Below are 27,307 nucleotides of genomic sequence, written 5' to 3' on the forward strand. Positions count from 1 at the left end.
ATTTTTACATTTTGCTTAAATAAAACTTTTGGTCCTTCTTCAAGGGAGAGTTGGGTGGCCCGAAGAACACTACTACAGAATCTCTGGTCCACCCCATTCCCCTTCCTGTCTGCACACACATGCCTCTGCCACCTTTTCAGCTTCCACTTTGCTGCTGTTAATATTGACTGCTATGTTACACATGCTCTTCCCCAGGCTTTATATGACCACCTCTCCGTGCTCTGAACAGTGAATGAATGCCCAGAGCGTGGGATGGATGAATTTCACAAATCTGCGTTTGGGACACAAGCCAGCTGAAAAACAGTTAGTTGCATATTCACTTATCAGGGAGTGCCTTCCCCACAATGTACTGGCTTATTCTTGCTGAAGAAATTCAGTCTCAACTTCTTTCCAGTCCAAAACGAACTTTATTACACTAATTAGCATTCACCACCCTCGCGGTTTCTGTATTCCCTTCCTGGATGGTAAGTGTACTCAATAGTATGCAGAATTGTTAATTGTATCAAATGACTTCTTAAACAATAACTCAGTGTAAATGTGTAGAAGCAACAAGAGTGGTCTTAACGTGGCAGTCTCAACTGCTGCTTGACGTTAGTAAAAAGTCTTAAAGGTAAAAAGGTTTCTTTTGGTGGGGGGAAACTGGAGAACTATCCACAAGTAGGGATTTCACTGAATGTCTCCAGGGTTACTACTACCCCACAATTGCATACTGAGTCATTGCATGTACTTGGACTGAGCCGATGTCATCACTGAAGTGCTTGAATGGGAAGTCTGTGTTGGGGTGGAGTTGAGGCAGAAAGTAAGTTGGTTTGTCAATGTTCTGTGGCTCTTTGAGGCTTTTAAAAATGTACACTGTGACGTTCTTTTCATGATGTTTCACTTGTCTTTGCAACCTCCCATAACACTTAAGTACCACTGTCTTTTACTGGATGATATGGTGGAGTTGCCTTAATGTATGTGGAAGCGTTGCCTTGTAGTAGCTGTAGTATTCGGGCCTATGCCCCGATGGCTACAAGTATGGAAGCTTAATGGGGTACCACTTCTAAGATTCCTTGTGCTCTTTGCGTGAGAGAGGCTCACTAGATATTTTTGATACAGTTGCTAGTACATACAAGGATGTTTCATGTGAATAGCAAAGCATCCAATCCTGAGACTAATCTTATATTTTATTCACTTTTTCTGAATCCTTCAGACTGTTAAAAAAAAAAAAAAAAATCCCTGCCAACTTTTAGCTATTCAGCTGTTAATCCTTCTGAGGCTTACAGTTCACTACATATTAAAACTATCTCATATGAATTGCAACTCACAATGTCTCATTAACCAGAGAACCCAACTCTTGACTTCTGAACAGTGAGAACATGCCGCTTGTATGTCCAATTAGCATATACTGGCTCTCTAAACTCGCCACTGGGTAAGCTACAACCTGCTGTCACAAGTGGTGCAAGACTGCTTCAAGGCTGGAAATATGACAATGACATTAGACAGCTGAAGGCATGGTATTGACAGCATGGCTAAAGAGAAACTCCTCTGAACAGCTGACTGCAGAGGCAGCTGCAGTGATACAGAAGAAAATTGCCAGAGTGAGGAGGCAGAGACAGCAAGCAGGGATGTGGTTAAACTTCCAGGTGTTATGCCACACTTACTTCTGGATCCGTAAATGTGCACAGCCAGTTGTTTGCCAAAAACAAGAGTGTTTTAAATATTCTCTCTATGTAGTGAGAGACCTGGGAAAGTGTTAAACCAAAGTATTTATTAATAGTGTAGTGGTTGTACAATTTCTCATTGTAGGTCACTTAAGAATGGCAGCTACAGTGCCTGGCTATAAGAGAAACTCGTGTTAAGGAGACATGAAGTAAATACAGTTGCTTTAATGTGAGTGCCTCGTGGGTTATGTTTAGGACTTCTGATTTTAGTTTTAACCAATAGAACGCCATGATATTAAAAAAAAAAATGAAATTGGTATTTATCCAATAAACCCCAGTAATGTTTGCTTGTATTTAAGGGGCTTGTCTACATGGAGCAGTAATGTGGACTGGGATGTGATATCTAAAGCACGCTAACACATGTATTAATTGGCCTTTGTAGACCTGCTCCTGCACACTAATTGTTCCCTTGTATGCTTTAATGCAGTGCTGTTTGAACCGAGAGTCTCAAACCCTGTTTTTGGTTTTTTGTTGTTGTGTTTTTTGGGGTTTTTTTGGACCTCTACATAAAACTCAATTACTAAAAAAATAAACCAGTTAAGAAACCCCAAAAAACATAAGCTTGTGTTACGTTCTCTCCTCCCTCAGGTGTTTATCTGCTATGTATTTTGAATGCAGAACTTTAGTAGTACAAAAATCCTCTACTTGCCTGTAACCCCACACTAATTTCTTTTGCCTTCATGGTTGTGTATCATGACTGAACTTCACCAAAGCACCTGACACACAGCCATTTTGCATGGAAGTATTTCTTTGATTTGGCTGTTAGTAGGCCACAGCAAGTCTCTAGAAATCCAAACTACTTGGTTAGTTGTCAGTGGTTAATCGCACTAGTAGATGCTTCACCATTTGGAGAATAGTGGTTCTGGAGTACCTGGAAGTGCTTTTATGAATTATCAGTAGTTGATGGGTAATTTTGGAACAGCTACAATAGTGCTGTATGTTTGAACATGGGCATGGAAACTTTTTTTAAGTAGACCACACCACTAGACTGGGCTAACACTTAGCTGTCAGTAGTGGCTGAAAATTCAGGGCCAGATTCTCAACTTGAGTAAAGTAGCATAAGCTGCTGAAGTACTTGTCCATTTGTCAGCTGGAATCTGATCCATAAGGTGAAACCCTGGCTCCATTGAAGTCAGTGGCAAAACTTCTATAGATTTCGGTGGAGCCAGGATTTCACCCTGTGGAAGTCAATTGCAAAACTCCCTGACTTTAGTGGAGCCAGGTTTAAAGGGTCTGTCATGTTGGTGATGAGCAGAGAGTATCAGATCTTTGAGGAATGATCTCTTTGGAGTAAAAAAAATCTTTAGGATACAATTAAGTGGCTACATCAATGAAGGTTTAGCTAACTTGGCTTTTTGTTTAAGCCAGAAGGATTTAGAACTAAAAATGCAGACAAAGTAAACTTCTGGCAACATCTGGTCACAGCATTTATGCCATTGCTCTATTAGAGTTTGAAAGCATCTATGCATCTGCAGCACAAGTCTACAAGTTAAAACTCAATTCTTATTTGCCTACTACAATAAAATGTCAATCTAAATTACTGTAATGCTCTTTTTGGTTATCTCTAAATGAAGTTCCTTTTTATGCCCAATTTAAACAGGCAAACTTAGTGTAGACACCAGAAATGTTGGATGTTATGCAGGTTAAGTTAACTACCTCACTAAACTAAGTGCACAGGATGAAAGGTCTCAGTTTCACACTACATCTTTCATTGCCCCGCCCCCCCGCCCAAAAAAAAAATGCACACAAGCAACCCAGGATACCAATGGTGACAAAATATGTGACAAGCATGGCCCTGGTGATGTGGATATGGATTCTGAACCGCGTGCTAGCTCAGTGTTTAACCAAAGTCTGTTGCCTTAGATGTACTGTATTACAGACACACAAGGTGGGTGAAGTAATATCTTATATTGGACCAACTTCTGTTGGTGAAAGACCAGCTTTTCAGCTGCACAGAGCTCTGCATGTATGTAACTTAAGGAGGACTGTGGCATTGTATACTGAGACCTTAGTGTCCTTGGTGCTGAATTGATGAACTTGGTCACAAGTAACTTGATTTGAACAAGGGACCCAAGGACTCTGTTGTCCAGGCCCATTCTTTTAAGCAGTATGGAAATGCGAGAAAGATCTTACTTAGAAGCAAAAGTTCATCTATTCCTCTTTTTGTGTAAGATAAGGCTAACTTGCAGGGAAAATGCAGATGTAAATGAATACAGGTATGATATCTAGAAGAATGGTTATGCAAGACTCTCCACATGTAGGTGCTGATAAAATGACCACTGGGAGAGTGTACAATCCTGTGCCAAGTAGTGGGCATAGATCAGATATCAGAGGATTGACTTCAAGAGTAAATGAATTCCACTTAAGCACTTCTAAGACATTAAGCATAATGTGTAATCTGTTTGGACCTGTGCTAAGCAGGTTTGTGCCATTCTGATTTGATAGCTGTGACTGGGGTCCCAGGGGAGCCAGCTGAGGTCATTCAATTAGGGTGAACTGCAAAGAATGAGGCAGACAAGCCCCAAAGCTGGTGGATATTCCAATACTTACATTTACCAAGCCACCACAAAACAGCTTCTTTATTACCTCACTGGTTGCCCAGAAGCCAACAACACAATTTCCTTAAAGTAACCCAGCCTCAGGCCTTCACCCAGATACCCAAGTCAAGACCAATGAAGATTACTGAAAATCCTTTTCATCATATAAAAGAAAAGGTTCTACCAATTCCAAAGGATCAGACACATTACCTCCCAGGTTAATGAATATTCCAGATCTTGCCCAAATACACGCTTACAGCCAATTATTAACTAAACTAACATTTATTAAAAAAGGAGAGGATGTTTAAAAGATCAATATACATACAGACATAAGAGTGATTCAGTTCTTGAAGTTCAAGTTCATAGCTTAGATGATGAGCTTTGTAGTTGCAAAGAGTTTTTAGAATTTAGGCCATATGTTATAGTCCAATGACCAATGTCTTATTCAAGGTGTTGCAGTTTAACTGGGATCTCAGTCTTGCAACTCAAATTTCCCCTGATGAAGCTTAAGCAGATCAGAGATAAAAAGGATTGGGACCCAAACATCTTTTATACAATTCAGGCCTTCTTTGACTGGTTGGAGTCCCTCAGTGAACAATAAGCCCTCACTTCCTAAGCATCACCTGGTAATTATTCACACACATTATTAACATAAGGCAATTGCCTGTTTTTCCACCATTTGCAGGTGATTTGCTATACACTTCAGAGAGATGAATGCAGTGATTTCCTATGTTTACAGTTCATTTAAATGCTAAGATTTTTTTTTTTGGATCTCTGAATTAACCGGATACAGCATACAGGGACTGTTTGACTACATCATTGAGCTTTACCAATATAAATGTGTTTTTAACATAATCTTCCCATATATTTTTAAGGGTTGAATTTGAGTCATTCATCCTGCAGAACACTTAACCCTTTCTGGTCATGCATCACAATAACATTTTACAACTACTCTGCACAGACGTAAATGAATACACTAGGTGTAAGGCAGTGAAGAATTGGGAGTGGGGGTTCTGAGGACTACAGCAGCAGGGCTTGAGTAAAATCCTCATTCAGTCCTATCGGATTGCATGCTGCTGCAGCCACAACCACAAAAACGCTACTGTGCAGGAGCACAATATGAAGTAGTAGGTGGTAGGTGAAGCATACATTGTTTCTAAGGTGCTCAAAGTGCAAATTACAAAATGGCTCATAGTTACAATTTGTGCCTACTTGCGTATGGAGTGGATTTTTGCGACTATTTTGTGCCAGACGAGTCTGGGTGGGTGTATGTGTGTGTAAGAGCAAGAATCGCGATAATGAAACAGATCAGTAAAGGCTGGGTTTAAAAGGGGGCCTGTCCTAATCTGAGCCAAAAACTAACCCACCTCTAAAACTTTTAATCTGAATGCCTTAAACCGTAAATCCCCTTCCTTGGAAGGTGGGAGGAACCAGACTAGCACTCACTTTCAGCTAATACCGGATACAATTGGTGCCTTAAATGTTGCTGGTCTCTGCTGTCTGGCATCCTTGCAAGTCGTGATGACAGTGCGTGGACTTATCGTGCTCAATAGAGCAGAGGACAAGAATCTAGTTGCTAATGAATAGGAATTGTCAAATGTGTTAAGTGCCGTATGTATATTCTGCTGTGTTTAAAGTGCTGAACGAATACTTGCCTTCTCCTGTGAAGGAGAACACCTCATAGGTATTCAGCTAAGATTAAAAAGCCAAGTGACTTGCCCAAGTCCGGCAGTAAATCAGTAACAGGTCTGTATGGGAGCAAGAATTGCTCTCGTACAGTGGTTTTCAAACAGGTGCCCGAGCTCTCGGCAGGGAGTATGCAAGAAAAATCCTGTAGTTGCGGACAACACATTTTATTTAGTAAGACTTGGCAATCTAATCATAGGTATATTATGACCTCACCTGGGGGTACGCAGTAGAAAAAAATTGAAAACCACTGCTCTAGTGCCATATTCAGTCTACTAAAATTTATCCGATTTTCTTTACACATCTATAGAGCACAACTGCACTTAAGCAGGGTTATTTCACCTTGATTTCCTCTGTACTACTGTCCTGAAGTGTTAAGAATTCGATTTAATACTTGGTCTCAAGCATTAAAACAATGGCAACACAAGACTCTCTCTTCTGGATCTTCAGGATCTAGTTTAAACTTAAATACAGGTATGATTGGAAGATTATTAAGTCAGACGATCCCGAAAATGTTTCAAACTTGAAATTGTCGTCTGTTTTGTCTTGATGTCCGTGGTTGCAGTACAGAAATCCAAGGGCTGCAGTAAATCTTCCTTTTCAGCATGTGTTTTGCACATTTCGCTGTAGTAGTTGTAATAGAATAAAGTACATCTAGTACTCAGAACCGTAGAGACAAACTCCTGTTTCATAGGGGCTGGGAACCTGCTCTTCTCTCCCCCCCCCCCCCCCGAAATTAGCTTCTTAAAGAACCTATTAGTTAACCTAGTAAAATATTTTCACTTTTGTTGTTCACGTTTGTAAAGCTACTCATAGTTCATATGTTGAACAAACATCTCAGTTTTTATGGAAGCAATTAATAGTTTAACTTAGATTTTAAACTACCCTTCAAAGCCTTGCCTTGATCTGCCAGTGGGGAAGCTGCCTGACAAGGCCTGGGTGTAAGAATGAAGCATAGTTGAGAGTAATATCTCGCTGCAGGGAGCTGCTATGTGCCTGGGGGAGATTTCTCCCATTTCATGCTGCAGCAGTCCCTTGTCAATTGCAGGAACAGCACTGGTTTTCCCAAGCAAGCACAACCGAGGCAAACTTACAGGAGTTGCCTGTGTTCCATCCCGCTGTGGCAAAGCGGGGGATGTTGTAGATACCCCAGTAACAAAGCAGAAAAAGTGTCAAATGCCGGGAATGGAGAAAGAAGGTGAGCAGAGTGGGCAGGAGGGAAATGGGAGATGGAAATAGCCCCAGTAAACCAAAGCAGCTTCAAATTTACCTGGCACCTATGAGCCAGAAGTAAAGTTCTGAAACAGAAAGAGGCAGGTGGATGATCAGGATTCATGTGTTGGGCTTATCACCAGGTTTCTGTCCTTGCACTCTACTGGGGTAAACTGTCACACTTGCCTCCAGTTTAGGCCTGGTCTACACTGAAAACTTAGGTCAACATAGTTGTAGTGTAAAAAATCCACATTTGAGTACCATAACTATGCTGACCTAAACCCCGATGCAAATGTAGCTAAGTCAATGAGAGAACAGCCATATGGGCCAGATCAATGGTCCATCTAGATCAGCATCCTGTCTTCAGACTGTGGCTGGTGCCAGGTGCTCCGGAGGGAGTGAATAGGAAGGGCAGTTGATCGAGTGATTCATCACTTGTCAGACAGTCCCAGGTTTAGGGACACCCAGAGAATGGGATTGTGTCCTTGACCATCTTTGCTATCCTCCATGCTTCCATTGACCTAGCTATTGTTGCCTGGGGAGGCAGTGTTTCTACAGCAACAGAAAACCCCTTCTGTCGCCGTAGGCTGTTTCCACAGGATTATGCCAGTGTAGTTGTGCTGTAGCTCTGTTGCTATAGTCCATGTAGTGTAGACGAGGCCGTAGTAGATGCCTAAACTTTTCAAGCTCTAGGGGAGAGTGCTACTGTTCATTAACCTTTTAAGGACTGTTAATGGTCTGATGGAAGATACCATTTTACAGATGTTAGAATTGGGCATGAGGGTAGACTGGGAAAGTGCTAATATCTTAATGCTAGACAGGGTGGATAAAAACTTTTTTTTTTTAAAGATATACAGTAGTAACTTCAGGCTTTAACATAGACTATCACAATATATTAAAAGCATGTAACTTAAATTAAAAAAAAAAAATCAAGCAATACATGTTTGCCAAACTTTTTTTTAAAAAGAGTCAGACCACTGACTGATGGAAGTCATTGGCTAAGCACCTGGAACCGGAGTTTGTTGAAGTGCTAACCAGCTTTTGACAGCAGTAGCTTCTGCAGATGTAGAGAATATTTTCTTTATTTCAGTTTATTTAACTAATTCAAGTCAATAATTGAATTCAAAGGTAAGAAATTGGTGGTTGAAAATGCAGGAAAGCTTGTTTTCATCTTCCAATCTATGGATAAAAAACAAATGTGAGAATAGAGATACTTGTTCTAAAATTTGAAAGACATGATGACTACAAACATCAGTTAAAGTAACTACAGATACTTCCTTTGTTTAATAAATCAGTTAGTGTTAAACTTTTTATCAGCCAAACATGCTGATAATCTTCTGTATATATCCAGCACATTTGTCTTTAACTAAAAATGCATAAAAACAATTTACAGCTTCTATTAATAATCTTCAAATTTCATCCACATCACAAGTATATCTACTAATTAAGAAATGCATTAAACATTTTATTATGTTAGAAAATGGATGTCAAACTCTATAATTGCTTAAATAAATGTGTTGTAGCGTATACTGGTTAGCAAAAAGCACTGAATTTAGGATAGAAGCTATATTTAGCTGCCACTTGTGGTTTTAGTGTCTATCAACCAATGAGAATCCACTTCTTTTGGGAAAATAACAAGTGCAAATGCAAAACTTGATTAAAATTGATTATTTAAATCCATTATTCTCAAACTTTTCTTCTGGTGACTCTTCACATAGCAAGCCTCTGAGTGCGACCCCCTTTATAAATTAAAACCCCCTTTTTAATATACTTAACACCGTTATATATGCTGGAGGCAAAGCGGGGTTTGGGGGGGAAACTGACAGCTTGTGACCCCCCATGTAATAACCTTGTGACCCCCTGAGGGGTCCCAAGCCCCAGTTTGAGAACCCTTGTTTTAAACCAAGGTTTCCTGCTTGATGATTTAAATCATGATTAGAATTGTTGATTTAAATCATTCTACCCTGGAGCAAGACTTTCAAAATTGAGGTAAGTTTTTTCTTAACTCTTAAAATTAACTTCAGAATAGTGCAATAGATTTAAATAGCCAAACTTCCATGTTCTTACATCTGCTGTGTCCTGCTTGTATCTGGGTTGTCCTAATTCTGTCATTTTTAAGTGGTCAAGAGGCCAGATTTCTTTTTGGTATTACATTTAACAGCACATTTTACACCAATTACTCCAAAAAATACAGTAATTAGGATCTTGCTTTGTATCATACTTTGTTGTGTTTCAGGACGTTAGTCAGTTCCCACCTACTCTTATGATGAGGAAGAAATTGTTCTAATCCAATCCCAATGCTGCTGCTCGCAACTCAATAGATCCCTGTGCTGTGAGCTGCCACAAACTTTAGGACATTAAAGTCTGTCTCTGGACTTGGATTTGAGCCCAATTAAAGGGAATCCTTTATACTAGGACAAAAAAGGAAGAGAACCCCTCTAAAACCCACTTCATCAGAATTGAGAAGAATACTGGTTTCCTTTTAAATGAGAACACTTTCCTTTTAAGCTCAGCTTCTTGGTGATATTGCAGTGAAATCATAATGTGGTATTCTCTTTCCCATCAGCATTAGACTTCTACATGTTCATAGAAACTAATGATTTAAAAAAAAGCTGTAGATCATCTGGTCTGTTTCCTGCCAGTGCGGGATAGTTCCCTCCTGTACCTAGGCTCAGGTGCAAGGATGGGTTGGCTTCAGTGCTTAATTTGTAATGAAGGAGGTGCAAGTGCTCAAGCAATTATGTGCTGGGGTTCAAGCAACTTTTTTACATGCATAACTGATGCAGCAAGCCTAGAGGTGGCACAAAATAAGCACTGGTTAGCTTGTAATGAGACTAAGGGCTTGTCTACATTGGCACTTTACAGCGCTGAAACTTGCCGTGCTCGGGGGTGTTTTTTCATACCCCTGAGCGAGAAAGTTGCAGTGCCGTGAAGTGCCAGTGTAGACAGTGCACCAGTGCTGGGAGCCGTGCCCCTCATGAAGGTGGGTTTTTTTAGAGCACTTGGAGAGCTCTCTTCCAATCTATGCCGCGACTACACAACCCATGTTAAAGCGCTGCAGCGGCAGTGATTTAACATTGCCAGTGAAGACTTGCTCTAGAGCTGCTGTTGCGTAAAGTGTAGACATGCGAGGCAGGCGTGTGCTTCATGATAGCCATATCTGGGGATGAATAAGTGAGCCCTTCTCTTCCTTTCCAGCTAGCGGACAAGTGTGCAGATAATCCACCTTCTGTAGACAGCTAGTGGAGACTTGAGTGACAAGCCCCTTTCATATATTGGGGCTTGTCACTCATACTGGGAATGATATGATTAGATTTAGTTCTGTCTCCATCAGCTGGCAGGAAGACATTAGACCTGACCAACCTGATTGCCTGACTGACCTGATTGCCTTCTATGATGAGATAACTGGCTCTGTGGATATCAGGAAAGCAGTGGACATGATATATCTTGACTTTAGCAAAGCTTTAGTTAGTCTTCCATGGTATTCTTGCCAGCAAGTTAAAGTATGGATTGGATGAATAGAAAACTGGCTAGAATGATCATTGGGCTCAATGGGTAGTGATCAACAACTCAATGTCTAGTTGGCGGCAGGTATCAAGCGGAGTGCCCCGAGGGTCAGTCCTGGGGCCGGTTTTGTTCAACATCTTCATTAATGATCTGGATGATGGGATGGATTGCACCCTCAGCAAATTCGTGGATGACACTAAGCTGCAGGGAGAGGTAGATATGCTGTAGGGTCGGGATAGAGTCCAGAGTGACCTAGACAAATTGGAGGATTGGGCCAAAAGAAATCTGAGGTTCAGCAAGGACAAGTGCAGAGTCTTGCACTTAGGACAGAAGAATCCCATGCACTGCTACAGGCTGGGGACTGACTGGCTAAGTGGCAGTTCTGCAGAAAAGGACCTGGATATTACAGTGGACAAGAAGCTGCATATAAGTCAACAGTTTGCCCTTGTTGCTAAGAAGACTAATGGCATATTGCACTGCATTAGTAGGAGCATTGCCAGCAGATTGAGGGGAAGTGATTATTCCCCTCTATTCAGCACTGGTGAGGCTACATCTGGAGTATTGCATTCGGTTTTGGGCCTCCCATTACAGAAAGGATGTGGACAAATTGGAGAGAGCCCAACAGAGGGCAACAAAAATGATTAGGGGGGTGAGGCACATGACTTAAGAGGAGAGGCTGAGGGAACTGGGCTTATTTAGTCTGCAGAAGAGAAGAGCGAGGGGGGATTTGATAGCAGCCTTCAACTACCTGAGGGGCGGTTCCAAAGAGGTTGGAGCTAGGCTGTTTCCAGTGGTGGCAGATGACAGAACAAGGAGCAATGGTCTCAAGTTGCAGTGGGGGAGGTCTAGGTTGGATATTAGGAAAAACTATTTCACTAGGAGGGTGGTGAAGCACTGGAATGGGTTACCTAGGGAGGTGGTGGAATCTCCATCCTTGGAGGTTTTTCAGGCCTGGCTTGACAAAGCCCTGGCTAGGGATGATTTAGTTGGAGTTGGTCCTGCTTTGAGCAGGGGGTTGGACTAGATGACCTCCTGAGGTCTCTTCCAACCCTAATCTTCTATGAACCAAAAAATCTAGATCATGTGAAAAATTCAGCAGGTTTAAATACCTTGGCAAGTTCTTATTGAAGGAAGGTTTTTAGACTCCATGGTACAAGATTGTGAAAGGGATGGAGGGTAAAATACAAATCTGCCCAGTATATGTATTTAAAATATACACCTCTACCTCGATATAACGTCCTCAGGAGCCAAAAAAACTTACTGCATTATAGGTGAAACTGCGTTATATCGAACTTGGCTTTGATCCACCGGAGTGCGCAGCAGCTTTTTCTCTCCCCCCCCCCCCCCCCCCCCACCCCCGAGCGCTGCTTTACTGCATTATATCCAAATTCGTGTTATATTGGGTCACGTTCTATCCAGGTAGAGGTGTATATGTGCAAAGACCACCTATTCCTCCAGTTTGTTGGTATTGTGATGTCCAGCTTGTCATGTTTCAAGTCAAATAGCTCTCCACATCTGATTGCATGAGATAACAGAAGTTTTTTGTTAACAGGATAGTTACCTGGAGCAAGAGGGCTAAAAAATGCATAAAGTATAAACATACTGAGAATAGATTCTGTTCTTTCAGTGTTTTAAGTTTATTTTGGGCCATTTGCTAGTGCTCTCTATGGTCAGTTTCCCTTGTTTATGTAGAGGTCCCATACAACAATAGGGAAGAAACATTTTTAAAGAGAACTTGGCATGGGGCTTGAGCAGATGCAGCACCTGAAAATGCTTTTAACAAGTCCCTTGAAACTGGCTAAACTTCAAGTTGGTGTATGTCTTTAAAAACTCCATCAGACCAGAGTTCTGAAACTAAGAGGTAAAATGCCAGGTTATAAGGATTGATCTAACTTCACATCAAGTGCTAAAGATGGGAATTCTGAACTTGGCATTAAGGGGTTAATACAGTGGTTCTCAACCTTTCTGGACTACTGTACCTCTTTCCGAAATCTGCTTTGTTTTTGCATACCCCAAGTTTCATCTCACTTAAAAACTGCTTGCTTATAAAATCAGACATAAGTACAAAAGTGTCACAGCACACTGTTACGGAGAAATTGCCTCCTTTCTCGTTTTTACCATATAATTATAAAATAAATAGATTGGAATATAAATATTGGACTTGCATTTCAGTGAGATACTTGAATCTGTTTCACTTGTGAGCCTTGTCTGAAGCCTGAGCGGTGGGGCCTTGGGCTGAAGCATGTAACTTTGCAGGGCCCTCTGGCATGGGCCCCCTAGCAACTGCCATGCTTGCTACCTCCTAATGCCAGTCCTCATTTGTGACCCCCTAAACCTGTCCTATGGCCCTCCTGGGGGTTGCCATCTCCAGGTTGAGAAACACTGATTTAGATGAGTTGAGTACCTCCTGGATGACCTTTGCGTGTCCCGGGGGGTATGTGTACTCCTGGTTGAGAACAACTGGGTTAATAAGAAACCCAAGTTTTTATCAGCATAATTTGTGAGAGTGCTTTGTCTGGCAACTGTATATATCTTCCTTAGTTACTGGGAGACCTAGAAGAAAAGGCCAGTAGAATACTGTGAACTTAATGCTTGACCCAGGGATGTTAAAAATAGGTTTTAATTACCAATGACCATAGGGAAGAATGTATTAAGCTGCTTCATAAGCATGAAAAAAACCCCTATAAGGTCCATTTAGGTTTTCCAAATCACTGGCTCCCGTTAGCATCTTGCCTGTATTCCTGATACCTTATTGCTCAGAGGAAATGAGTTTTTAAGTATACTGTAAAGCCACTTATTGGTCCATGTGGAAAGCTGGCTCCAGCTTTTTCACCCAAAACACTTTACACTGGAAATAGATTAACTTCTTGTTCATTGACAAGATGTTTACATAGCATTCCAGTTCTTTTTTGCTTCTAATGGAAGCTAACATTGACATAAGCATTACTGAAACATGGTGGAACGACAAATCAGTGGGGGACTGTAATTCTTGGCTATGAACTACAGGAAGAGCATTTTAGGTTGCAGAGGAGTGGGAATAGCATTAAACCTAGAATTCCATAGAACAGGCAAGTAAAACTGAGTGGAGGACCACACAGTGAAGTTTGTAAGGAGACCAATCTCAAGTCCTAAGACAACAAACACTTCAGAAGGTTTATATCAGCAGCCCTCTGACCAGGAGAAGGATATTCAGTGAATGTTAAAGGAGATCAGAGCCAAAAAAGTCTAATAAAATTACATATGACTTCATGTCTCAGACTGGCCCTGTGTCAAAATGGGACAAGGTTTAGAAGTAGTTTACTTGATACTTTATATGATGGCTTCTTGGAGGACTTAATCTTTTGGAGAACTGGTGTAGATCTGTGTGGACATTCTAATTGTAGTTTAAGAATCTTATTTTGATGTCGCTGAAGCTGGTAAAGACTCAGGTTTAATTGATATAAGACGTTCTTAAACTAAAATTGGTGGCTACACCTGTACTTACACAACCCTTTTGTTATGGTATTACAATTCAACTAGTTACTGAGGTGAAAATCTGTAGACATGCCTGTAGAAATTTAGGACTTGGTTTTCAGGGTAGAATGACTTCATAAAGCAGAAACTAAAGCCGTATCTACACGACCACTTATGTCAGCAAAACTTGCGTTGCTCAGAGGTGTGAAAAAACACCTGCCTGAGCAATAGAAGTGGTAGCATGCACAGCGGTATGTTTGTGGGAGAGCTCTCTCCCGTCAGTATAGCGCGGCTACACGAGAGATCTTAGAGCGGCGCAGCTGCCTCAGTACAGCTGTGCTGCTGTAAGGTCTCTAGTGTAGTCGTTGTCTAAATCCAGCCTTTTATGTATCAAAGAATGAAGTGGATTGTGGGAAAACTTGATAAATAGAAACATTTTCACAATCTCCATATTCTCATCAGCTCTAATGAAGAGGCAAAAGGGCACAATCCCACTTTTTTTTCTTGCAGATGACCTCTTGCCCCATATGAAAGGCTTTCAATTTCTAGGAAAGAGTAAGGAGAAAAATCCTTTTTCTATATAGAATGACTGATCTCAATAACTCCCTCTGAGCAAAGGGGTACATTTTTCCCTTCCAGATCAGAAGTTGGCATCTCTGCTGTCTGACCTGCCATGTGTAGGGTTTGATATTTGTTTACTGCAGGTTTATACACACATCAAGTACATATAATACTTTGCTTCGTTTGATTTCTAGCTCTGTATCTTCCATTGAGGGGATGTTGTGAATAAGCTTAGGTACCAGTAGCATTTCTGTTACCTGACCCCAAAGCCCTGATCCCCGGTTTCATTCCTTACTTGATCTGAAAATGCCATATACAGGAGCAGCAAAGGGGGCCAGTCTTGTTGCGTAACAGCAAAAATGCAGGAGACCAAGAAAATTAGTCCTGTGTTTGAAACCGCTTTTTAAAACCATCAGGGAAGCTAAAATTGTAACAAGGTTCTTTAACTTCAGTGGAAGCTCAGGTAAGCTTATAGTGATTAACTTCTGTTGGAGTCCAAAATAATTTTTAACTGTGCAAAACTTGGACACACGTTTATTAGATCTCCACATACCATGAAAGCATTGATTTGTCAGGAACCTTGACAGTGAGATCTGAATACTGACCAAATGCCTATAAGCCAGTGCTAATACAGTCCTGGTTAACACTGTATTTTTAAAATGGGCCAACTCAAATTCACGTCCTTTGGATCATACGGCTATAGCATAAACTTTCAGCTGAAGGCCCTTTCATTAGAAAATGGGGGAGAGATTGTTTTCATATCTGTGATGTATAAATATTATCCTGCTGTTTATAAACTTCCCCAGATTAGTCATTGCCACCTCCTTCTCAGACCTGGTCTACTCCTAAAACATAGATTGACCAAGCTACGTTGCTCAAGACCGTGAAAAATTTTACACCCTGAGCACCATAGTTTGGTCAACGTAACCTCTGGTGTAGACGTGGCCAGGTCAACAGAAGGATTCTTCTATTGAGTTAGTCACTGCCTCTTGGAAAGTGGATTACCTACATTGATGGAAAATCCCCTTCCATCGGTGTAGGAAACATCTACACTATAGTGGCGTAGCCCCAGCTGTGCCTCACTGTCATGTAGATGTACCCTCAGGGATTTCATGATTTCAGTTGTTTAGGTGAGGGCGTTAAGACTGTCTGAACTCTGATTCATGGAAAAAAAAAAAGACAATCTCTTGGAAAAGGATTTGGAACATGATCTGTGTGATTGATTAGCCAGCCCTCACCCTGCTCTAGTGAGACATATTAAATTACAAGGAGTGCAACACCAGACATGTCTTTTCTGTCCAGCCCTAAATTAAGTGTCTTGAATCTTATTCATAGATTCCAAGGCCAGAAGAGACCATGGTGATGAGCTAGTCTGACTTCCTCTAGAACACAGGCCAAGAACTTCCCCAAAATAATTCCTAGAGCAGATCTTATAGGGGGGAAAAAATCAATCTTGATTTAAAAATTGTCAGTGATGGAGAATCCAGGCCACCCCCACCCTTGGTAAATTGTTCCACTCGTTAATTACCCTCACTGTTTAAAAAAAAAAAAGCTCTTATTTCCAGTGTGACTTTATCTAGCTTCAATTTCCAGCCATTGGATCATGTTATACCTTTCTCTGCTAGATTGAAGAGCCCTTTATTAAATATTTGTTCTCCATTAAGATGATACTGTAATCAAGTAAATCCTTAACCTTTTTTTGTTAAACTAAATATGTTGAATGCTTTGAGCCTGTCCCTATAGGGTATGTTTTCTAATCCTTCAATCGTTCGTGTGGCTCTTCTCTGAACCCTTCTTGAAGATACTCCTTGAATTGTGGGCACCAGAACTGGACACAGAATTTTCAGCAGCAGTCACACTAGTGCCAAATACAGAAGTAAAATAAGTCCCCTACTCCTCCTTGAGATTCCAGTGTTCACGCTTCCCAAGATCACATTAGCTCTTTTGGCCACAGTGTCATTTTGGGAGCTCAGGTTCAGCTGATTATCCACTAGGGCCACCATATCTTTTTCAGAGTCACTGCTTCCCAGGATCGCGTCCCCCAGTTTTGCAAGTGTGATCTACATTTTTTTGTTTCTAGATGTTTACATTTAGCCATATTAAAACACACTGTTTGCTGGCCTCCAGTTTACCAAATGATCCAGATCGCTCTGAATCAGTGACCTGTCCTCTTCATTATTTACTATTCCCCCAGTTTTTGTGTGCTTTGCAAAATTGATTGTTCAGACCTTGAGTTCTATTGAAGTTCATCTTGACTGATATCCTATTAGCACAGGTTCAAGGAAAACCAGTATTATAATAAATTTGCTACATCTGCCTACAAAATAAATCATTAATTGTCTGCTTCAAGCCATAAAAGATCAAAATGTCCTGGTAGCCTGAGAATTGCCAGTTTCTCTTCTCTCATAAAAAAAAATCAGTTATCAGTATCACAAGTTTATTTTGTATGAAAGGGTGGGTGACAAGTGAATGCAACAGAGTTCAGGCATTATAGATTTAGTTATAGTAAAAACATGCTGACAACCTATATTAACAACTTAATTCCACCTGGGACGTTAAAAACCTTCCTTTAAAATGTCTGTCGCAACTTGTATATAGAGTTCATGTGGGAATTTCTCTGAGCACTCTGCTCGCAGTGCAATGGTGCAGTTTATTTTAAAATTCTAGTATTCACTCTTCAGATTTAAGGGTTTAAATGTTCTGTGACAGATGAAATGTCCTATAAGATCACATCACTTGACACCACATGGAATTCTGTAATAAAGAAAATACAGTATTTCATGATTGTAAGTGAACATTAATGGTGCAGGCAGGTAATACTTCCTACTAGAATTTTTTTTTAAAGTCCTGGGAGTACTTTCCGTTCTAATGAGTTATTGTAACACACTAGCAATGTGACCCTTAAAGCAATAGGCAGTGGTAAGGTTGAGAGTACATCTGTCATTTAAAGGTGTATAAACCATCTAACAGCACGTTGGTTATAAAATACAAACTAGAAAATCAGAGAAGTTACAAACTAATGAAGAAACAAGCACCTGCGAGTAGGGAAATGCATCCAAACAACCTTAACTCTGCTCTACAAAGATGCCATTTCTTGTTCCTTTCTAACCTACTCTATTTTATTTGGGTCAAGGACTGGGCTTTAGAAAGTCTGCAGCCGTCTTGCATTTGGAGAAGTTAGTATATGTGATCAGAGATGCATGAAGGCCAGTTACATACTCTACTGTAATGTATGTGTCAGGTACAAGCAAAAGGCAAACGTTAGTGTGGGGATATTAAGTGCTATAACTACACTACCTGATTGTAAAAGGCTTGAAGATGGGGACATATACAACTGCAGAGCTCTGAGCTTATAGTAGAAGTGAGTCTTAATGCAGAATAGAAATGATTGCCCTTAATGTACTAACTTTGGCTAATTGGGAATCACTTAGATTGAAAGATATTTGGGGCAAGGATTGTCTCTTGTGTTTGTACAGTGCCTAGCACAATGAGGTCCTGGTCTGTGGTTGGGGCTGCTAGTGCTACAGTAATAATTTGTAAGTTATTTTTGTGGCCTACGTGGCTAAAAAGGCCGGAGTTAGTACAATCGCTATATAACTTGCGGTGTTTATGGTCTCTGAAATGAAACTTCGGGTGTTAAGGTGGCCTCAGTCTGACTTTCTGGAGTGTTGTTGAAGGCAGACATTATTTGGATGCTTTGAATTTCTATATGAAATGTTTGGTTTGGGGGGGCAGCAGGAGGAAGGTGGCTTGGGTTTACTAATAGGATTTTTGATATTTCCGGCATTTTTACATCGCTTTCCCCTGCGTATTGATTCAGGAAGCATGAACACTGTTTTGTTTGCTGAAATAGATCCTATCTCCCTTGACCAAGTGGGGTTGACTGGGCACACATAACCTTGACTTAGTGGTGAAAATCACGTTCATTCTCCGCGTCTGCCAGCAACTGCTTCAAGTAGCTACAGAGATTGAAATATGGGTGCTTATTGCCTAGCCGTGCTGAGAACTGCTACCGGCATCAGCCTAACGGCCACGACGACCCAAGCAGTTACATTTGGTAGCTTAGTAAATGTTCGTACTTGTGAAAGGTGCCATACCTACAGCCATGGAGACTCTTCAGCAGAACAGACAGCGCAGGCAACTGCAACATGAACATCCTTGTGTTTACCTGGATGTGTTGCCTGTAAGTAAGAGGTAGTTTCTGTAACCATTCAAGCACTTTCCTCACTGCTGAAACTCTCAAGGGTGGTAACTAGTGACAGTGCAATCGATTTGATGATGTGGGCACTGGAATGAGGTGTCAGGCTCAGATGTGACTCTTACCAGCCATAAGATTGATTTGCTAATGATTTGAAGAGTATAATCTTGGCTGTATATAGTCTTATAGCAAAATAGTTCCACATTTCTTTACTATTCCCCATAGCCATCCCATTGCTAAGGCAATTAATCTCTTAGTGGTGTATGTATCCTGATGTTGAGAGGGTTGTACATGTAAACTCTCCTTACAACCAGTGGAGAATATCTCCTGTGTAGGAAAAAAGAGCCTACTGCTACCATGTGATTGGTCAGAGATCAAAGATGTAATGGCTGTCTTGAAGAAATGTGTCTAAATTCAGTTTGCCGAAGTCTCTGGACATCTCAAAAGAAGACAACCAGCCTCTCAGAAAACTGAAAAACTAAACATTCATTAAGCTAGTTTTATAGCTTTCATTCATCTCATTAAGCTAGTTTACTCACTGTCCTAGGAGTACAAGCATCTCTTCACGTTTTGCTATAGCTCTTACTTTCACCTCTTCTGCTTCTTATTGAGGCCTGACCTCCACCCAGTTGGTGTCTATCAAGGCATAACTTAGGCGCCATCTTTTCATAACTGGAAAAATGATGCTAGAAAAGTGATTAAATTTTGACATAAGTTTTGGGTAAAGCAGCACAGCCTCTAGCATCCAGGTTGATGGTACATAACAAATTGCTTCCCAGCTGTGTTTGAAAGCTGGCAGAATTTGCAATGCCTTTCCCCTTACATCCCACAGACGGAGCAGGGCTTTAACTTCTGATATAGAAGTAAAATGAACTGGAATCTTATCAACTAGCACCTTGTTCAGGTCACTGTTCTAGAGGTAGCAGGTGAGAACAGCCGAATGTATGAGGTAGAGTTGGGAAATGATAGTATAATTTAATCCAACCCTCTTTCCTCTCTCTCCCTTCTCAATGCAGGTCACAGAGCTGAACGAGCCACTGTCCAATGAAGAAAGGAACCTGTTGTCTGTAGCCTATAAGAATGTAGTGGGGGCACGGCGCTCTTCCTGGCGAGTAATTAGTAGCATTGAGCAGAAGACATCTGCTGATGGTAATGAGAAGAAGATAGAAATGGTCCGGGCCTACCGTGAGAAAATAGAGAAGGAGTTGGAAGCTGTATGCCAAGATGTGCTGAGCCTGCTAGACAACTATCTCATCAAGAACTGCAGCGAGACGCAGTATGAGAGTAAGGTCTTTTACCTGAAGATGAAAGGGGACTATTATCGTTACCTGGCTGAGGTGGCCACAGGAGAGAAGAGGGCAACTGTGGTGGAGTCTTCGGAGAAAGCCTATAGCGAAGCCCATGAGATCAGCAAGGAGCACATGCAACCGACGCATCCCATTAGGCTGGGTCTGGCGCTTAACTACTCCGTTTTCTACTACGAGATCCAGAATGCGCCGGAGCAGGCCTGCCACCTGGCCAAGACGGCTTTCGACGACGCCATTGCTGAGCTGGACACCCTCAACGAGGACTCCTACAAAGACTCCACGCTCATCATGCAGCTCCTTCGTGACAACCTAACGCTCTGGACAAGCGATCAGCAAGATGACGACGGTGGAGAAGGCAACAATTAGACCCCCCGATGGACTGGCAGCCGCACGCTGATGCTACTACTGCAGTCTTTATTTTTTTCCCACAAGGGGGGGGGGGGGAAGGGGGGGGGGGGGGGGGAAGGGAAGGGTAACCTTCCCAGGGAGGCCCCCACGACCTGTCTTGATTGCCTCTTTTGACATTTTTGCCAAAACACCACTAGTGGAAAGTCAGGCTGGCTGTGCTGGGTATGGAATGGCAGCCTCACACTGGCATATGGACTGTTCTGTAGATTAATAATACAAGGTGGAGCCGTCTTTAATTTAACTTTATTGCTAGAAATAAAAGGGTTTAACGATGAAATAACTTGAATGAAATGGCCCTCACTTTAAAAAATGAAGTTCTGTGGTTCCAGTAAGGTTTCTGTGCATGTGTCTCCTCGGTTCAAGTGCCGTATGTTTACCATGTAGCAGTGCATCCCCAGGGTGCTCTGTGCCTGTCATGGCATAGCTTACAGTCCCAAACTGAAAAGACTTACATTTCAGGGCTTCTAAAGCCCCAGGATTTAGGCCATTTAACTTTTTGTTAAGATGTTTATTAGGGTAGCTTACAGTATTAACACTAAATTACAGTTTACAGTATTTCTACATTACAGCCATATGTGACATCAAGCCATTGACTGTACGTTTTCTTTTGCTAACTCTCTTGGCTTGCCATCCTTATCCAGTCCCCTGTGGACTGGCTTGGCTGTCCTTTGTCTCCCAAGGCCAGAAGACTGCCTGAGGAACATCAAAGATGCTCTAGTTTTTGATCAGCAAATTAACAGATGCTTGGCAAGCGGCTGTTTAAACTGAGTCCACAGCAAAAGGATTAAGAACTTAATTAGAAACGGGGGAAACGTTAAACGAAAACACCACTAGATAAAAAGAATTCAGGTCTGTATGTCATGTACTGTTTGGTATTTCAAAGACCATCCTGATTTAAGGTACCACAGCTCCTTCCTCAGGGATGACGCTGCCATTTCACTTTCCTCTGACTTTCTCCCACTGTACCATGAGGTTTGTCAGCAGATCTCTGTAGCACCCAGACTCCTTGTTTTGTCTTCATGGCAGCTCGGTGTTCATTCTCCTGGGGAAGCCTGTGGTATAATGAGTGAAACCTCAGGAGTTTAGAAGCTCATTTGGTAGAGAAATCCACAAAGGAAGAGCTACAATCATAAACATTTCTATCAACTCTTGGGAGCCCTGGAAATTAGTTCTCTTCTAAAATACCCGTTTTCCAGGTCTGTTTGATTTGGCTGGGAGAAAATAAAGCTTACCAGGTAATATTTACCCCCATCTGAGTAAAGATTTTTTTTACACGATTGTTGGAAGTTCACTGCCATTTCCTTCTGATTTTGCAGATTGCTGAACTTCGTAGATTTTTAACTAAAACTACGCAGTAGAAGGAAACTGCACTCATTAATGTCCTATTAAAACAGGCTTTCATTGTCCCATTCAGTAGTCAGTCTGTAAACAGAGCATCTTGGTGTTGCATATACAGTACAATCAGTTTTATTGTACGGTTGGATACAGAGTCTGGCTCTATTGGACTTAAAGAGCTTTTTTCCTTGATGTGACAGCAAAGATAACTCACTTTCTTAAAGATGACTCGTTAAGAGGAATGACCGAAATGTAGCTAAAATTCATAACCAAGAGTGACCTTGCAATTACATTGTCAAAGCTTTTTAATGGACTTTACAATGGAAATCATGCAAAGATATGCTCACTAGAAATGACCATGTGCACATATATTTTAAATGAATGTACTATATGCAACATCACAAAGTTTACACAGTGACTTCAAATGAAGCCCAACTCTGTAAACTTCAAATAGCCTGATTAATGATCCCTACTGGAAAGATCACTAGGAAGAGGCTTGCAGCTTAGGTAACTGACAGAAACCTGCAGTAAATGCCATGGACTGGAAGATTTATTTAGGCTTCTTAACTTAATTTAACTTCATGTCCAGTGAGCAATGTTGTCCCTACCTGTATAATTTGGAAGTGATTTACTGGAATTACAAAACCTATTTTTTATTTCTGCTTTTGCTCTTGCTGCTTTAGAAAATTATGCAGGAAAGATCGCACAAGAGGGCTAAAAAAATGGAGTGGGGATAGGGACGGGGACTTGATTTTTAAGCAGCTTGAATGGTTTCTTTCATTTTTTTAAGAAATGCACTTGCCTATGATACTGTCTCTCCAGTGAAATGATTACTGCTCCATTACTCTATTGATACAATATTGTGCATGCTAGTGTCGTATTTCTATACAGTAGCTTGAAATTTATTAACTTATACTGTAGATGTTATGTATTCCTATGACAAACTAGTCTTCAAAAAATTTTTAAAGTTTTTTAATTTATTTTTTTTTCTTTTGGGGGTAAAGTTTGCTCTACCAAATAGTTATCGTAACAAACTGATCTGTTATGGATGTTGCTATAGTGACATGCAATTATATATGATTTTGTTTTAAAAAAAGGAAACGCAAAAGAAACACCAGTGTTAGCTTAATCTTAATGTCTGGTGTATGTCATGGTGAAATTATAACTATTACAGTGTAGGAGAACAATTACGATGTTCTTTGAATGAGCCTCTGTTTGTGCTTTTTGTCATGTTATGCAGTGAACTATTTTTAAGGTCTAATCAGTGATTATTTTTCCAACTCCGTGTTTCTGTAAGGAATAATTTCACTCACGGACCATTCTTAGCAGTTTTCCTCAGTGATGGAATATCATGAATGTGAGTCATTATGTAGCCGTCGTACATTGAGCAAATAAACTTACAGATCTGATGTCAGTGCTACTTAATTGTATTGCATTATGTGTTTGAATTTATTTTGTTCTTTGGCTCCGCTGGGATGGGAACTTCACTGCCCAGTTGATCTTTTTAAACCGTGTACTGGGGAATTTGTTTGCAGTGTTGTAGCTGTCTTGGTCCCAGAACATTCGAGGAAAAAGTGGGTGGAAGAAAGACTAGGTACATTGTGCAGCAAGGTGTTAGTTGAGTAATTCAGACACTTCACTTACAGCCGATCACTAGAGATGTGGAGTAGCCTGAGATACTCTGACCTTTAGTAGCAGCAAAGCAAATGGTTTACAAGCTGCTGTGCAGTGATGGGCTCTTAAATAAAGCTAAACGTTGCATCTGACAGTCTGAGAGCCTTACACAGACTTTCAAGTACAGAAAATGCCTATATCCATCTTGCAATTTCTGGGCAAGTATGAGCAGTTCATATAAATAGAACAGGGAACATAATCTGAATCTTGGTGTGAAGGTGGGCTGAAACATCACACAGAAAGCAATCTGGCAAAACTATACTTTCTATCAAACATCTCCTAGGGACCAGCAGCGTCTTTGTTTAGAAGATCTCTAACTAGGTCATCTTGAGAATATCGCAACATGACTGAAGACTTCTAAGACCTGAGGCACATGCAAATCTTTTTGTTCACTGAAATTCAGAGCCAGGTACACCAGTCCTCATGAAACCCTGGTTTCAAAAAGATATCGGGTCTCTGAAAACGGACAGTTTTGGTACAAGATCTGATGGCCAGAGATCACATTGAGTGTTTAGTTTGATTTTTGCTTTTCTATGGATGGTAAAGACCTGTTCAGCAGGAATAAGACAATTCAAACTACTATGAGACCAAAACACATCTGTAGACTTAAGATTAAAGTGTCTTGGCTACAGCTGTGGTAACTAATACTTTAATGGTGACCACTGTGCTGTGTGGAAGTAGCAGGATGTTAAGATGTAGATGTCCACAAATCGTAAAACATTTGCTGTTGTAATGACTTGTTTCTATCAAAACAGTAGTTTCTCAGGACACCTTTTTGGACTAACAATTTGTACTTTCAGCCTATTTCATCTGAATGTCACAAATTAGACTTCAGTAAAATGAACGTTAAAATAGTAAGGCCCAGGTCTGTAAGTAAAGAGTAGCCTCGAACAGCAAGCAAGGGAATAATTTTTTTTAAAAGGTAGCTGTAGAATATACAACTCAATGTACTAGCTGAGCTTGGCAGAATACATTTGGAAGAGTACGCACCTTGGAATTTGAGTTTCTAAACAGGCTTCCCCTGTCCTATGAACGTTCACTTCATTTGACAACTTCAGTGTAGAGACGTGCCATGTCACTTAGATGTAGGCCAGAACCGAAGTGCCAGGAGCTAGCCTGTTTTCAGAGTCTTAGCTGACTGCTGAAGTACTGGTCAGCTGTTTGAACGCTTTTGTATAGAGCCATCTGTTTCCATGGTGACGTAAGCACCAACCCCCTGCTTCAGAGTTTGACCATACACAAGACCAGGATTGAAGGTGTAGGGTTATTCATGGGGGAAGGAATTGTTTCAAGAATTGGGTTTGAAAGCTACTACTAGTGTGCGAGGAGTCTAGCCCCACTGGCAATCTGTGCGTGCTGGTCCCAATCCAAGAATTGGCAGGTGTAGGGAAATTGGGGAAAGTTGTGGGTGTTTCAGGTGTCCAGGTCTGGTCCACGTTTTGCCGGGATAGCTGTGTGGGCTAGGAGTATGGAAAAAGTCACACAACCCAGGTGCCATAGCTATACTGGCAAAGCCTCCAGTGTAGATGCAACTAAGCCACCAGCAGAGAGCATCTGGCCTAGTTAACCTCATTCGGGGAGGTGGTGATACTATGGTAGCAGAAAATCTCCTTCTGTCAGCATAGGCTGCATCTACACCAGAAGGCTATGCTGACATAGGTTTGTTAGCCACTGTGGCCACCATGAAGTCCCACCGTAGCTAGTGATCCTTCCGAAATGGAACGGGGTGTGGGGGGGAGAGGCCTTGAGTCTTTGAGTCTTCTGTAGATTGGTTACTCTCCCTCTTTGTCAATGACTGTCCAAAGCCAACCACCAGCTTTGTGCCTTTTACTGCATCCTTTGTGCTGTGTAGGCACCTTGACCAGTTCACCTTTCAATCTATTAATATTAATTTAATGCCTGGAGAGTTGCTCTCGTAAGGTGGATTCTGCCCTCTGATGGAACAATGCTTTGCTTAAAGTCTCTCTGTGCAGATGGCTTTTACGATTGTGGCTGCTATTGAAATCGCTCTCTGTGAAAGGGTGCATGCGTGTGCGTGAGCAGTTCCAATCTTGGTCTCACTGGTGGGAGGGGGTGATGTAGTGTAGCTAGTAAGACTCACTCTAGACTCCTTTTTCCAGGAAGTAAGTGGGAGGCTCTAAACTGCTCCATCAGCAGCTCCTAATCTGCAGTGTGGGGCGGGGGGGGGGGGGGAGGGATGGGCAGTAGGAAAAGCACCAGCACTACCAAGCACATCTGGCAGCCGTCCCTCCAATCCTCACTCAGATACAGGGTTGGTAGCGGAAAGCAACGGACTTGTGGGTGCCTGGAATGTGTTTTGGCGCTTGTCTCAGGATGCTCTCCTGACGGGGGTCTGGGGTCTGCCCCACCTCAGTAATAAGGACAGAGCCTTCCTGCTCTCCTCAAAAGGAATGAGGAAGTAGGTGTGGAGGAGGGGCCCTACCTAGCACTCAGTAAGGCCAGCTGATCGGGATTAGCTAGTTTTCTGTTCACTCCCCCCGCAGTGTCATAAGTTCACAGCTGTTCTTTCTACCCTAACTTTCCCCGCGCACAGCCTGCTTCCCAGGTAGCAGCTGCTGCTTCCTCCAGACAGCGCCAGCCTGCTTTATCTTCAGGCAAACGCTGCCTCCCACTTGCTTGTCACAGCACAAGCAGCTGGGAAGCCCCTCCCGCTTCTAAGAAAAGGAGGCGCGTGTCCTGATCTAAGTTCAGAAAGAAGACGGATGGCTCACCCTCCTCTAAAAGGGAGGTGCGGGAATCCTTAACCCTGCTGTGTAGATTTCCTGCTCTTTGACTTGATCTGTTTTAATAACTACCCACCTTGTACGTGAAACACATACCCTGCCTTTGTCTTATTTCAAGTAACTGTTCCTCCAAGTAACCATGCTCAGTTGTGGGGCTGTTCTGCGGGTTAATAGTTGTTTTTCCCCTTAAAATTCTCCTTTCAACTCCTGGCTTAGGTCAAAAGTCAGATGGCCTTTGCTCTTGGGCTTGAGCTCAGAAGGGAAAGAAAGAACCTTGTAGCATTAATGATCCTGCGCCGCAGTGGGTTTTTTTCACGTTAAAAGCCTTGTTATACAGGCTCTTGGGGGTGAGGGAAAACAGCTGCATCTTCCTTCCCAGGTTTACTCACCATGACTTCCAGGAATATACTGGTCCCAGAGGAGTGGGGGTGGAGAAAGAACCGTTCTAGTGCTAAAACAGAAGTTGTTGAATAAATAGCGACGTGCATTAAACAGCAAGGAGTTGGCTCCCAGCCCCAGCTTTTTAAGTTGCTTGCAGTGTGTGTGTATATAATATATAAAAAACCCTCCTTCCCTTGAAACTGTACACCTACAATGTGCCTGGGTTGACTCATTCGCCCTACAAATGAGCTCCATGCCGTAGAGGGTACAGTCTGTACAACTGTCTTTCCAGCTTTGGGAGAGCAAAAACAAATAAGGTCTCTGCAGAACCACCTGACCTCCAACCAATAGTTAAGCGTGATGTGGCCGGGAGATGCAGTCGGGGCTCCCTGTTTGCAGAGCTCTGTTTGGTTGAACCTGCATGAACGTCTCTCCAAGTGTCTAAATCTTTCCCAAGCTGCTGGCACCTTTAACAGGTTTCAGAGTAGCAGCCGTGTTAGTCTGTATCCGCAAAAAGAACAGGAGTACTTGTGGCACCTTAGAGACTAACAAATTTATTAGAGCATAAGCTTTCGTGGACTACAGCCCACTTCTTCGGATA

The 27,307-nt window shown here is 41.8% G+C and overlaps 1 protein-coding gene across 1 annotated transcript in view; it reads left to right on the forward strand.

Annotated features, from left to right (window-relative positions):
- YWHAG (tyrosine 3-monooxygenase/tryptophan 5-monooxygenase activation protein gamma) overlaps nt 1-23,332 on the forward strand; it is a 35,735-nt gene extending 12,403 nt beyond the window's left edge. Inside the window, exon 2 of the mRNA XM_034752513.1 lies at nt 19,874-23,332. Coding sequence (XP_034608404.1) covers nt 19,874-20,530 — 657 coding nt within the window. The 3' untranslated portion in view covers nt 20,531-23,332. The remainder of the gene's footprint in view (nt 1-19,873) is intronic.
- The last annotated feature ends 3,975 nt before the right edge of the window (nt 23,333-27,307 follow it).

This window comes from Trachemys scripta, chromosome 18, assembly GCF_013100865.1.
Source record: "Trachemys scripta elegans isolate TJP31775 chromosome 18, CAS_Tse_1.0, whole genome shotgun sequence".
NCBI classification, from domain to species: domain Eukaryota; kingdom Metazoa; phylum Chordata; order Testudines; family Emydidae; genus Trachemys; species Trachemys scripta.